Consider the following 13,567-nt stretch of genomic DNA (forward strand, 5'->3'; position numbering starts at 1 on the left):
CCTCTCTGGGGAGCTCATTCCACAACCGGGGTGCCACAGCGGAGAAAGCCCTCCTCCTAGTAGCCACCTGCTTACAATGTGCCTAGGCTGTCTTTCGGGGCAGGAGCCCTCCCGAGGAGCCTTACAACAATAATAAAAACCCTTATAATAACAAAAATAGCTGATAACAGCAAAAAAAAATTGCAATTTTTTAAAATTAAAAACAAGAAACACCAGCAATAAAACTTCTGGCCTAGATAGTACAAAACCCCTACAACACAATTGCAGCTACAAACAAGAACAGCCCAATCTGGAACCAGATGTTGCAGTCCCAACAACATCTGGAGGGCCACACGTTCCCCATCCCTGTGATAACTTTTACTGATAGATTGATTTAGTTTTAGCAATATATGTTTTATTTAGTTTTAGCATCCCTGGGTTAATCGAATGGAGGCAGCTTTCAAATGAGATCGGGTTCTTGGCCATAATAGCTCAATGAGTCCTCCAGAATTCAGGCTGACATGCCACTGAGTGACAGTTGCTTTAATCCCCCGCAGGGCAAACATGGGAGAGGGGCTTATTGCCTTGACACCTTACTTGCCCAGCACTACAAAACTCCAGGAGGTATCCACTTGTGGGAAACCAGGAGCTGGAAAAGGTGGGCCTTTGACCTCATCTGATATTGCTCTCCTGTCTTGTTCCTACAAGGCTTAGAGAGCTATCTAGTAGATAGGGTGACCACATGGAAATGAGGACAGGGCTCCTGTATCTTTAACAGTTGTGTCGTTTGTATGCCTGCAGCTCCTGGTGAAATCTCTTCATCACAACAGTTAAAGTTGCAGGAGCCCTGCCTAGCGTGACAGGGCTCCTGCAACTTTAACTGTTTTGATGAAGAGGGAATTTCACTAGGTGCTGCATGCGTACCAATAACACCTGCTGAAATTCCCTTTTCAATCCAACTGTTAGATACAGGAGCCCTGTCCTCCTTTCCATTATGGTCACCCTACTATCTAGTCCAGGGGGTGAGCAATATGCTGCCCTCGGCCTCATTTCAAAAGCCTTCTGCAAGCAATCCGTTCAGACCACTGAGTGGGGAGAAAGAAGAGACTGAGAGAGAATGGGTGGCAGAAAGAGGGAAAGACAAAAGAGGCAGCTCCTCTCCTTTTGGCTTCAGCACTACGCAACAAAGCAGTGTGTGTGTGCGCATGTGCAAACAGATTATCCCTGAGGGAATGGACAAAAAAAAATTGTTCTCCCCTAATCTAGTCAACCCAGTCATTTTGTTTCTAAGATTAGTTTTAGTGGAATTGTCCGTGGGAACCTTGCTTACATGCAGCCCACCACTCCTGCTTCTTCACAGAGCACCTGATATTCAGATGAATAGTGAAAGAGAAAGGAACAAGACCTTTGGTGTAGTGTCACCTTGGGACCAGGGAGACCTGTGTTCAATTCCCCACACAGCCAACAAGCTCACTGGGTGACCTTCTTGGGACAGCCAAGCACTCAGCCAAACCAACCTTAGAGATTTGTTGTGGGGGTCAAAACCAGGTAGGGGGGGAAACCATGTATACCCCTTGAGCTCCATGTAGGTAAAAACACAGGAAATAAATATCCTAAAAGGAAGATCAAATGCCATTTAAAAGCCCAAACAAGGAGCAGGGGACTTCACCTGGCCTCTTACAGATCCCAAAAGAGCCAGGCATACATGCTTAGGATGGAATTCAATTATTTAGGTGCCACCACTGAAAAGTGGGGTGAAGGGGACTGCACTGTTTTTCTGAGCATTCTGTGCAGAAAGACATTTTAACTTCCTGCTGGCAAACAAAGGAAATCTGCCCAATGGCAGAGGTGAATGGTTTAAATGTTCTAAGTGCATTGCTTTATTTTTCCATACAGAAATGAATGAGCCCCATTCAGATATACTGGGAGAAAGTAAAAAAAAAGTGAAATCAGGGACACCATTAGAGTGAAGGCCAAGTCTGCTATCTATATCTGCTTCTGTTGCCCCCAACCACTGAGAACCAGGTCTGTTCCTTTATGCATAGCCCCTCCCTGGGCTGTGTTTCTTGGCTCTGAGACTATGACGGAATTTTGGGGGAGTGGAATGAAATGCTAGGAACTATATATAGATGCTGACAATGATTTATTAATCCACTATTGCTGAATAATTACAGCAGACCTCTACTCATCTGGGATGAAGAGTCAGGGTTTCCGAGTTTGAGAGCATAACCTTCGGGCAGTTTGGAGCTCTGGATCTTTATTTTTAGAAATGAAAATAATAATAATGCCTGCAGCACATGAAAAATAAATAAGTGGAATATATTTTCAAGCTGAGTGAGCAAGAGGTTTATAGGATGCTGTTGAGTTTTAAGTCCTGGTGAACCATGGTCAGCTAGCCACAATTTAGCCAAGAATAGGTATTATGGAGGGGGGCAGTGGGGGATTAAAGCATCAGTCCATTTCCATGGCATTTGCTTCCAGCAGCAAAAGTAAGCAGTACCAGAGCAGAAAATGAATATATACAAGATTTATTTCATTAAATCTTTTCTATCCCACCCTTCTGACGCAAAAGCACCACACGGGGCAGTTTACAACATTTAAAAATTACAGTTTCATTAAAAACAACAATATAAAACAACCAAGAAGAGAGAGAGAGGGCTGGCATTTAAAACCAAATCATAAAAACATTGTCTGCTAAAAACAAAAGCCTGCCAGAATAAGATGGGCTTCAACGTTTGCTGCAAAACACCAAAAGAGGAAAGGACACACAAAGGCATTCCATAGTCTGGGTACAGTCACTAAGGATGTCCCATCTCTCTTCCCATTCAAATGTGCTTCCACCCTAGATAGGACACAGAGAAAGGCTACTTCTGATCTTAGCAAAGTGGCGATCCCTAATGCATCATGGAAGGAGCCTTTAAGCTATTTAGGGCTTTAAAGGTAATCACCAGTACTTGAAGTGGGCCTGGAAGGAGATTGGGAATAGTACAGCTCTTGCAGGATTGACATCACATGATCCCATGTGCAAGTGCCCACCAACACTTTTGAAGCTGCATCCTGGACCAACTGAAACTTCAAAGGTGCCCCCTTCTGGAGTGAGTTGCAATAATCCAACCTGGATGTAATGTGACTAAGGCCTGTGTTGCCATGGCCAGGACTGACCCCACCGCCCTTGGGAAAGGGCATAGCTGACATACCAGCTTTAGCAGGTCAAAGGCACTCCTGGCTACAGCTACTACCTGGTCACCCAGGTGTAAAGTTGCATCCAGGAGCATCCTCAGACTATGACCCTGATTCTTCAGGGGGAGCACTACTCTATCCAAAACAGGTTGAATCTCTATTCCAGAGACCATCTCCTTTTGGACCAGGAGCTCCTGTGTCTTATCTAGATTAAACCTCAATTTGTTAGCCCTCTTCCAGCCCTCTAGGCCCCCATTCAGAATGTCAACATTCTATGGTACTTTAGCACTTTACACACATTGGGATGGATCCAGAGGTTCCTTTCCTCCAACAGGAGGAGTTGAATTTGATAGAGGAAAGCCTCCTAAATGAGAGCTCTTCGTGTTGGAGGAAGGCAACCTCTGGAATCAATACATCTATGTAATCTTTACTACACCCCTGCAAGGTAGGTAAATATTATTAAAATATTTACATTTATATACTATATTTCTGCCAATGCACTCAACATATTCAATATAAAATTATGGCTTACAATATTTTTCCTTAGAAAAGGGATAGGAAGGGGAGGGGGGAAATGGACAAATTCAGGTACCTACCTATACAATATTATTATTCCCCTATTGCAGATATGGAGGGCTTGAGAGCAATAGACAAGGTGACATCTCAACCAGGAGTTTTTTGTTTGCAGTCTTGTCTGTGATCCACTATTTTGAAAACCATTCTTATATTTGCTTCAAAGCTTAGTGTGAACCTGCACACACACACATTCACTCACAAATCACCACAAAAGTTCAAATTCTCCTCCAGGCAGGCAAAAACATCTAAAATGCTTTTAGGGCTTCTTTCTTACCAGATATCAGTAGCAAGACCTCTTGTCTGTGTGGGAAAGACCTCACCAAATACAGAAATATGCTCTGGGTCCTGGAGACACTATGGGATGGGTCCAGACTTCGTCTTATTTAGAGCAGATCCATTGAATTCAATAGGACTTAAATCAGCCATGACTAACATAAATCCTATTGAATTCAACGGGTTTCCTTTATGTATGACTAAGTCTGGATTCAGCCCTATTTATCAGCACCAGCTGCAGTCACTTTTGTGTCTGCTGCCTTCTAACGGAGAAAAATAGGGTCTCTTTAACAAAAAGAATATTATTTTGTGTGAAAAGGTGATATAAAACATAAAGCCAGAATTGAAGCAGGATTGCTTTTCAATTGACATCCACTTGTATCTTCTTACACCTACCACCCAAGAAAATCTGCTTGAACCATCTTCTACCATATTGTCTGGAGCTCCCAGATGGGTTCTAGGGCCAGACCTAAACAAGGTGCAGTCAAATTTAAAAGGGACCATGAAAATTGTGGAAACTGTCCAAATGGAAATGGGCTCAAATGGTAGCTTGAATTAATAAATAATGCATTTCAAGACTAGGCCTGGCCTTCCCTACCCTTAGAAATCGTGTGCTAGCCCATGGGTCTGTCAACAAAATGAGATGCATTTTCAATTTCTGGCAAATGGCTTCGATTTCTTGCTTCTGGAGGATGCCCAAACTTAGAGGCCCAGTTCCAACATGTTGACAATGCCTGGGTTGTTTAACCCCCAAATTATGGGAATCAGTAGAGCACGCAAGCCATGCACTTGTCATTTTGTTTTAATGAACAACCCAAGAATGGGTTGTTTTATGACATGTGAACCTGGAAACTCTGGGTTGTTTATAGGTTAAACAACCCAGAGTTATTAGATTGTAAGCCTATGCGGCAGGGTCTTGCTATTTACTGTTTTACTCTGTACAGCACCATGTACATTGATGGTGCTATATAAATAAATAAATAATAATAATAATAATAATAATTAACCCAACAACAAACTATAGGCAACTGTTGCCATGGCCAGGTCTGTGTTAAATTGCAGTAACTGGAGTCCCAATTACTTAAGACCGATGATGTCAAAAAGAGGCATTTTGGAACCAAAGAAAAGGTGTTTATTTCATACAGAGAAAAGACAGACACTATTAGTACAATAGGAAAATAGAGCAAAATACCAAGGGCAATACCAGGAAAAGAAGATGGTGGTAGTGGGGAACCTGGACTTCAGTTTGGCTATAATACTGCTGTGACAGCATTTATGATTGTTTAAGGCATACCCATTGGCAATAATAAAAACCATAGAAAATACAAACAAGTCCAAACAATCCAAAATAAATCCCACCCCATCCCCACCCCCACCCATAAGCAAAGAAAATCAATCTGCTCACCCCTCAAAATAAAAATTCATGAACATCAAGCTGAGACAGAGTAAGGTAAATGCCCTTATAAAACCGGTCCCATAGATGACACCAGACTGGAATGAGCAGGGACGAGTGTGTGTCCCCCACCCCAATTGCTGGAGCCCTATGTGAAATGAAATTGGTTTTCCATTGTTATGCACTAGTCAGGGGGGAAATACTTTTGTCAGACAACACCAAGAAATTATAGCTAAACCATAAGCTGGAAATTAAAAGGAGACCACAATCCTAAGCATGCTTACTTGAAAGTTAACTCTATCAAAATTAATAGATTTACTTCAGAGAAAATATGTTTAGGATGGGAACGTTAGCGTGAAATACACCATTCTTTATTTCAGAAATCTAACATGTGGAACAAAGCCCCTCTGCCAAAATGCAGTTTGCCCCTTCTGTGTCTCACCACTTTCTCCCTGCAATTGCTACACATGTAGAATCATTCACAAATTTGAATGAAAGTCTCCTATCGCTACTAATAAACAGCCATTGTATAGCTATTCCATCTTTTTGTCCTTAATGGTTTCTTTTCTGGTAAGAAAAAAGGTGGAAGTGGCTGTGGGGAAAACATGGGAGGGCCACCACACATTTCAACACTCCCCTCATAAAATTCTGTGAATGAGGCAGTGCAATTGCACAATAAAAGCAGCGTGTAGAAGCATCTTTGTGTATCCAGTGCCGCAGAATGAGGGGAGAAAGGACTGTACCACTTCAGATTGTGGGAGGGTGTCCAGATTTTTGAATGCTCCTCTATGTGGGAAGCACCTTAAAAATGGAAAGCCAGCACAGGTGGTACAGGTGCTGGGATACTCCCTGCTGTTCTAATTTTCTATGAAGGTATTTATTATTTTATTTTTAAAGGAGTATTCACAATTACGGTCCACCACCTGCAATCTGAATTGAGGCCATCCATCTTATCACTTCATTCTGCTGCATGCATAGAGCAGGCCTTAAATGCAACTCAGCTCAGATTTTATTAGCTGTGGTGAGATTAGCTACGGTAGGGTGACCATATTTGGGAAACCAAAAAAGAGGACACCTAGTGTATGTGTGGGGAAACACCTTTCTGAGTCCTGCAGAAAGTACGTTATTCCCCCGCCACGTTAAAGAACCCAATTGGAGTGGAGGAGGGGAAAGGATTTCATTCTGCACCACCACCATCCACTCCAATCGGGGCCTTTTCTATAATGTCCACGAATGACCCACTTTCCCCTTTAAGACCTCAATTGGAGCTTGGGGTAGGGTAATGATGTGCCTCAAGAGAGCATGTCACTCCCTCCTGCCATGTTAATGGCAGCCTTAAAAGGGAAGGTGTGTCATTCCAGGACATTATTGAAAATTATAGAAAATCCCCCGACACCATGGAAAGAACAAAAACCAGGACAAATCCGGGGAAATCCTGACAGTTGGTCACCCTAAGTTATAGCTGCATCTAGGCCCCTGGTGTTCCTCATTTCTGTTGTTCCTACAACGCAAGTGTTTCTTTCCAAAATGGATGCCAGAAAGGCCCCATTCACTGTAGCAAAGATGCTGCATTGCCCAGGAAACCAGCAATTTGTCTTTTTCTATCTAGAGAATCAGTGGTTCTTTCTTGACCAAACACAACACCTGGCTTCCTTTGTATAACCTTAGAAGTGTCTAAATTTCTGACACAAAAATATGCGCCAGGACATTGACTTCCAAACACTATTAATTCGCTTTGGTGTATTAAGAAGGTACTTTATACCAGATCAGATCAAACTTTGGCTCTGTTCAAGACACCTTAAACCATGGCATTAACCACAGTGAATAAGGCAAAAAGCCATCTTCTGAACCTTTGTCTGGTGTGGACTCGTTAATGAAAGCTTACAGCAGCCTTCCTGAACTTCGTGCTTCACACGGTTGGATCCAGATTTAGTCATGCTTAAAGAGTGGACCACTTGAAATCAGTGGGACAAGTAAATCATGACCAACTTTTGTCCTATTCATCTCAGTGGGTCTACTCGAAGTAGGCCTAAATTTTGATCCAATCCCAGATATTTTGGTGTTTGATTCTCATCAGGCCTAGCCAGCATGGCCAATACTCTGGAATGCTGGGAATTGTAGTCCAAAAGCATCTGGAGGCCATCAGGTTGAAGAAGGCTGGCTTATGCAATCATAAATCTTTAAGGTGCAACAAGATTATGATTTCCGCCCCCCCCCCCACTCCCCACCCTATAACAGGGTTGAGATTCCCTTCTAGATGTAAATGCCCCCCGTTTTCACAAATATGGAGGCTAGAGATGGCCAACAGAGAACTCTGACACATAAAGGAGAGGAACTAGCCTTGTTGTTGGTGCCTTAGTAAGACAACAGAAGGTCATCCAAATCCAGCTGTACATTTCACCATTATTTTCCTATGCTAATGCTTTCTTAGGAAGGTATCTCCAGGTTAATTTTTATTTAGCGATATCTTGAGGGACACTTTTAAAGTAGGAGGGAGGGTCAGCAGCTGGCTACAGGCCAGTTCTCCCCAGCTTGGTGCCTTCCAGATGTGCTGGGCTACAATTCCCAATGTCCCCAGACAGCATATAGTTCAACATATCTGGAGGGCACAGGTTGTGCTATAGGGAAGTGTCTATGTGAAGGTATATTTACACACCACAGAAGAATGGGGTGGGGGGAATCACCTCACAGTAACTTGTTCTGTCATAACCTCTCTCTCAAGTGAGCTTACACAAAAATATATGTGGGTTTTGTGTCCATTATCAGAATTCCTCACATGATTGTTGAGAGCTGGCTGTGTGGAAATAGGTTGTCTTGGACTGTTCTTTGTCTTTTTAAAGGGCTATATAATACATATTTATTTCTTTTCTAGTTCACTACTAGAATTTTTTTTAAAAATGTGAACATATGAGAGGGAGAATGTATTAATAGCCACCATACCAGGGATATATATATATTTGTTTCTTTCTTTAAAGGGGACTAGATAAAAGATATGCTCAAATACTAAACAAAATATGGTTATTAAAAAATTGTTTAAGCTGAAGGATGGGAAAGGGCATACGATGGCCATCTGCCCTACTTTATAGAGGACAGTCCTGTATTTGAAGGACTCTCAGAGGACAGTTCTCTACCTGAAGATGCCCTCTATTTGATGGGCTGCATAATCCAGTTTAAAGATCAAGAACTGTGAGACAGAAGTACACCCAGGGGGCTTGAAATTGCCCAACACCAGCAGTTGGCGACTTAGCACCTGGACACCCAATTGAAGAGGCCCACAGGCCACCTGATAACATTCTTTCCCACTATGGTGAGATGCACTGTATTTCTATTATAGTCATTATTTCTATATTTGCATTTACTATAAATATATGCATATACTATAAATAGTATATTTGCATATACTATAAATTAGCATATGCAAATTCTTGTTTCAGGGATGCAAACTTTGAGCATTCTAATTCCTCATGCAATGAGAACCACGTGGAAGTGGCTACACCCCTTGTGCCACACTCCACAATTGGGAGGGTGAACATTTGCAGCGGGGAGCCTGTTCTTCTCATGTAGGCACTCTGCCCATCTAAGCACATGGGGGATTAGAATGCCTGAATAGGGCTACAATTGAGTAGGTACCTATGACAGATGTACGCAGATCTCCTACAGAACTGCTGGGAGCTAATTTCTCCTTTTTACCATGTACTGCCTGATCCACAATGGCAGAAACCTGCATAATTGATTTCACCAGAGACCACAACAGTGCAGGGGGGGGGGGAATGAGCATATGCCACCACCACGGATAAGTTTTACAATATTGCCTCCAGTTCTGAAAAACTGTCATCTATATACAGCCTTTGAAAATTTAAAATAAAGGTTTGTCACTTTTAAGTTTGCGGTAGATGCCCCACAGGTTTTGAATAAGCAAAATCACAGACCAGATATAATAAAACAACATGATGAGTACAGTGAATATTAAGCTCTTCCAAGTAGAGATGTAACATTTTGAAGGCATGGAGGGAAAACCCTGTTTCTTTCCGGGGGGGGGGGGGGAATAGAAATTTGCGAGGTGGGGAATGGAAATACGTGAAATACTTACTTTATAAAACCTTAACCTATGGACAGCATAAAATGCTTTTTTTTTTAACATTTAGCATATCAAATTGTACTATTTGGCATATTTATGAAATTTACAGAGCAACAGAGCATTACAGAGCATGTTTACTCAGAAGTATGACCTCCTGTTGAGTGGAGCTTACTCCCAGGTAAGACTGCCACCTCAAAAGTATAAATGCCTTAGTTTTATAGCAGGTTGTCTGTTCAGGTCAAAGGACAGGAGATGCAGGATATTTGCTTGTAATCTCCAAACGAGATCAGAGGTTTGCAGAAGGCAAGCAAGAATTCGAAACCTTTGGAAGGCCCTGAATGCTCCCGTCATCAAGATGGCAGCATCTTAAGTGCAGAAATGCATCTAGGATTTGAGCCTTTTATGTTTGTAGTATACACAGCAATTATCATTCTCTAATGCTGTCGATTGTCTTACATAAAAAATATTCAATTATACGTTTTGAGTAAAACTTTATCTTGAAAGCATTTCATTTATTCCAAAAGAGAAAATATAATTTTTTTTCATTGTTGGAATAATTGGAAATAAATGTCCTGGGGTGGGAGATATCCCACCCCCCAGGATTTCTCTGGTTTTCTTCCAGTCTCATCCCTACCTCTAAGTCCCATTGAAATCCACTGGCCTTTGGCGTTCACTTCCCTGGACTGCATCCCTAACACTGGGAATGAGACCACCTACTGTTTCCTCAGAATTAATTTAGTAGTCTTACTAATGTACATGTATACAGTAGACTGCATTTGGTGGGCCGTATGTTCCCCATCCTCACTTTTGACATATGCACAAAGCCAGCAAAGTCTGCATACTTCTTTCCTCTTGCTTATTCCGTGATCAGGCAACAAGGAAAACACAACAGTTCCCTACTACTTGAGACTCATAGTAGGCCATTTTATAAAACCATAGGATCATAATTAGGCCCCGAACCATTAAGCCTTCTCTTTACAGGCAGCCATTTGTGCTATGGCGCTCTTCCACTCTCCAGAAATGTTTCAAAACTGTGGCTTTTTGCCTTCAGAATAGCAGGCTGATAGCCCCATTTTTCTTTAATTTTGTGCATTTTCACATATGCCCACAAACAGCAGTACAGAATTTCATTTCCGTACTTTCTGATCTCCCAATGTAGTGGCAACTGAATTAATCTGCTTCACTTTGGTGTGTTAGCACTGGTGAGATGGAGTACTTGACTACTGAAGTAAACTACTGCTGTTTCAGAGTTTAGGTGCACACAAATACCTGCAACCTTTGGGCGGGAGGAAGCTCTCTGGCTGATGTCAGGAGAGGGGTTTAGCAGAAAAGCAAAAATAGCCAGTGTGTTAGATCCAAACTAAATTAGTCACTTTTAATTGATTTCAACGGGATTGAAGATAGTTGTGACAAACTTCATCCTATGGATTTCAATGGGGCTAAAGTCCACGCAACTTAATTTGGATCCAATCCAATGTTGTTGGTTTGCTGGATTTTAAGTTTGTGGAATGGGGGTGGGGGAAGACGACCACTGTTCTATAATGGAGGGACAGATGGAGAATAGAAAGCCTGGATTTGTAAACTATGGTCAGAGGTTGCATCTCCCTAGAAAATTCCCTCTCTTTCCACTCTGCCTGAAAGCTCCTTGGCAGACAGCAGGAGAATAGTGTTACGGCAGCCCAGGTAGGGACAGGTAAGAAAAAAGCAGCAAACTCCATAATAGGAATTGTTGCCTTCTAGTTGATGTTGGAGGAAGTAGACCAGAACTCTCCCTCCTGCTCCAAGGCAAACACACTGGACTTGTGCTCCTCCCTCTAAGCATGAAGACTCAAATTCACCAGCCTCAGACCCAAGGGAAGGAACACAACCTGGTTGTGAAACCAGTCACCAAAGAGCAAGGGAGAATGCTCATCCCTTCAAGTCTTACTGCACTGTGGTGGCACCAACTTTATTAGGGTTATTCCCATCAAAAGACAAAGCCTGACCTTAGAAAAGGAACCCCAAAGGCAGCCTTCTGCAACCCGGTGCCCTCCAGATGTGTTGGGACTGCAACTCCCTTCATCCCCAGCCCACAGTGGCCATGCTGGCTGGGAATGATGGGAGTTGCAGTCTCAGCACATCTGGAGGTAATCAGGTTAAGGAAGGTTACCCTAAGGCAATGAAAAGACTGCAGTGTTCATTTAGCATAAGAGGGCAATATCCCAAGCATGGTTTCAACAGTTGCCGAGTCCTGGGAAATGCTGAACAAAGAAAGCCAGCTATTACAAGTCTTTACTACACAGAATACTGCACCATGCAGTCCGGGTTCGTGGTTTCAGTTTTTCCACACTGTTCTAGCAACTCTTATGAACAAATGTCAAGCTCAGTGGCGTTTTCAATTCATAAGAAGCAGAAGGAAACGTATTGCCATGCTCTCTTAGCAGGCATGTCAGATCAGTGTACACACATGTAGAGAAAGGAAAATATGAGATTACGCAAGAGAATGAAAGCAGGCCGCCTTTCGACCCCATCATTCTTGGTGGCACTTTCAATCTCTCTATGAATTTTGTTATGCTACACCTAGATGGCCACCAAGATGGCATTCTGATATATAAGAACTGGTTCCTCCATTTTGTAACTAGAAAGAGTTTGGAAAAAACACAGAGAGAAGAGTGGCTGGCTATATCTTCCAGGCAGCTCCCATTGTTATGACCCACTGAGGCTTAAAAAATAATAATCTTGTTATTTAGAAAACTGGTACAATTGTTAGAAAGTACTTTCTCTCCTACTACAACCAACGAAGGGTTTGTTTTGCAGGTTGCAGTTAATTCTTGGCTCCTATTTCCATCTACCAGGTTTTAATTTCTTTCTTTTTCTTTTGAAATTCAAACCTTTTATGAAATCTTTGCTCCACAATTGCAGTCTTTATATGTAGCTGCATTTCCCTGATTCCAAGGAACCCAAATTAAAAACAATACAGACAACGTACCCAATGTGTCCATTGCTCTTGCCAAGGCCAAATGCCAGGTATAACTTAGTCAGCCCTATGTGAGGCCTTGATCTAAGAACATGGTTGTGCCCTTGTGTGGTCAGTGCTCCTGAAGAGTCAAGAGTGTCCATACCCTCAAACAGCCACAAATCTGGAGGCACCTCAGAGTAGTTAAAGCCACAGACAATGAGCTGTTGGAAACTGTTTGGTTGAAGTCCCTAGAAGGGTGCAAAGAGAGTCAGTATTTCCACGGGGCACAGGTCTGAGTGAAAGCAGCGTTTCAGGGACTCCAGTTAAATATTTGCCTGCTGCTTCTGCTACACTCCTAGTGTGCTTCACAGCAGCAGGATTTCCAAGTTACAACTCTGTCAGTTTACGCAAAAGAGTCCCCAACTGTCTTCGTAAAAAAAAAAATTCAGAAGAAAACATACGGACCGTTTTGTATTGTGGTTGATGACATTCCTAATTCCCCCCCACCCCATTCAAAAGGCCTAGTTTTAAAGACCTTTAAAAATAAAACAAAAACTAATTTGGGGTCTTCTTTTTTTTATCTACCTCTAGTCCACGCTAGAGTTATGCTGTGAAGCATATAACTATACCAGCCACTAGTTTTGTATAAAGATAAAAGTAGCTACGATTGACTGAAGAAGCAGAGGGTTTAGGAAACACAAAATAGCATATGGGGTAGCTTGTGCACTCCACAGGGACTGGGACGAAACTTCTGCTCAGCCTCACAAAATGGCTGACTTGGATAAAGTCACTATCTCTTCCTCATTTCTCCACCTGCAAATTGGCCAATATGTTGGGAGGATAAAAGAACATGAAGACCAGGGCAGTAAACCTGGCACTCTCCAGATGTTTAGGACTACAACTCCCATAATCCCCAGCCAGCATGGTCAGCGATTGTGGGAGTTGTAGTCGAAAACATCTGAAAGGCACAGGTCGTGTACCCCTGATCTAGACGGGTAGCAAACTCAGGTGCTGAGTTATGAAGGCTACATAGCCAAAACGGGAGAGGGAGATGCCAGCAAAAATAGGGGGAAAAAAAGAATCTTTAGGATCAAAAACCTAAGGGGGCAAATCCCTCTACACCCGATAAGGACAGAATATGCTCAGTGGT

General features: G+C 42.5%; 1 protein-coding gene across 1 annotated transcript in view; it reads right to left on the reverse strand.

Annotated features, from left to right (window-relative positions):
- The window catches only part of LOC134406662 (zinc finger protein 436-like), a 38,094-nt gene that overhangs the window by 17,097 nt on the left and 7,430 nt on the right, over window positions 1-13,567 (reverse strand). The window contains exon 3 of the mRNA XM_063138180.1: window positions 12,581-12,665. Within this exon, the coding sequence (XP_062994250.1) occupies window positions 12,581-12,665 (85 nt within the window). The remainder of the gene's footprint in view (window positions 1-12,580; window positions 12,666-13,567) is intronic.

The sequence above is a fragment of the Elgaria multicarinata genome, chromosome 11, assembly GCF_023053635.1.
Source record: "Elgaria multicarinata webbii isolate HBS135686 ecotype San Diego chromosome 11, rElgMul1.1.pri, whole genome shotgun sequence".
NCBI lineage: Eukaryota > Metazoa > Chordata > Lepidosauria > Squamata > Anguidae > Elgaria > Elgaria multicarinata.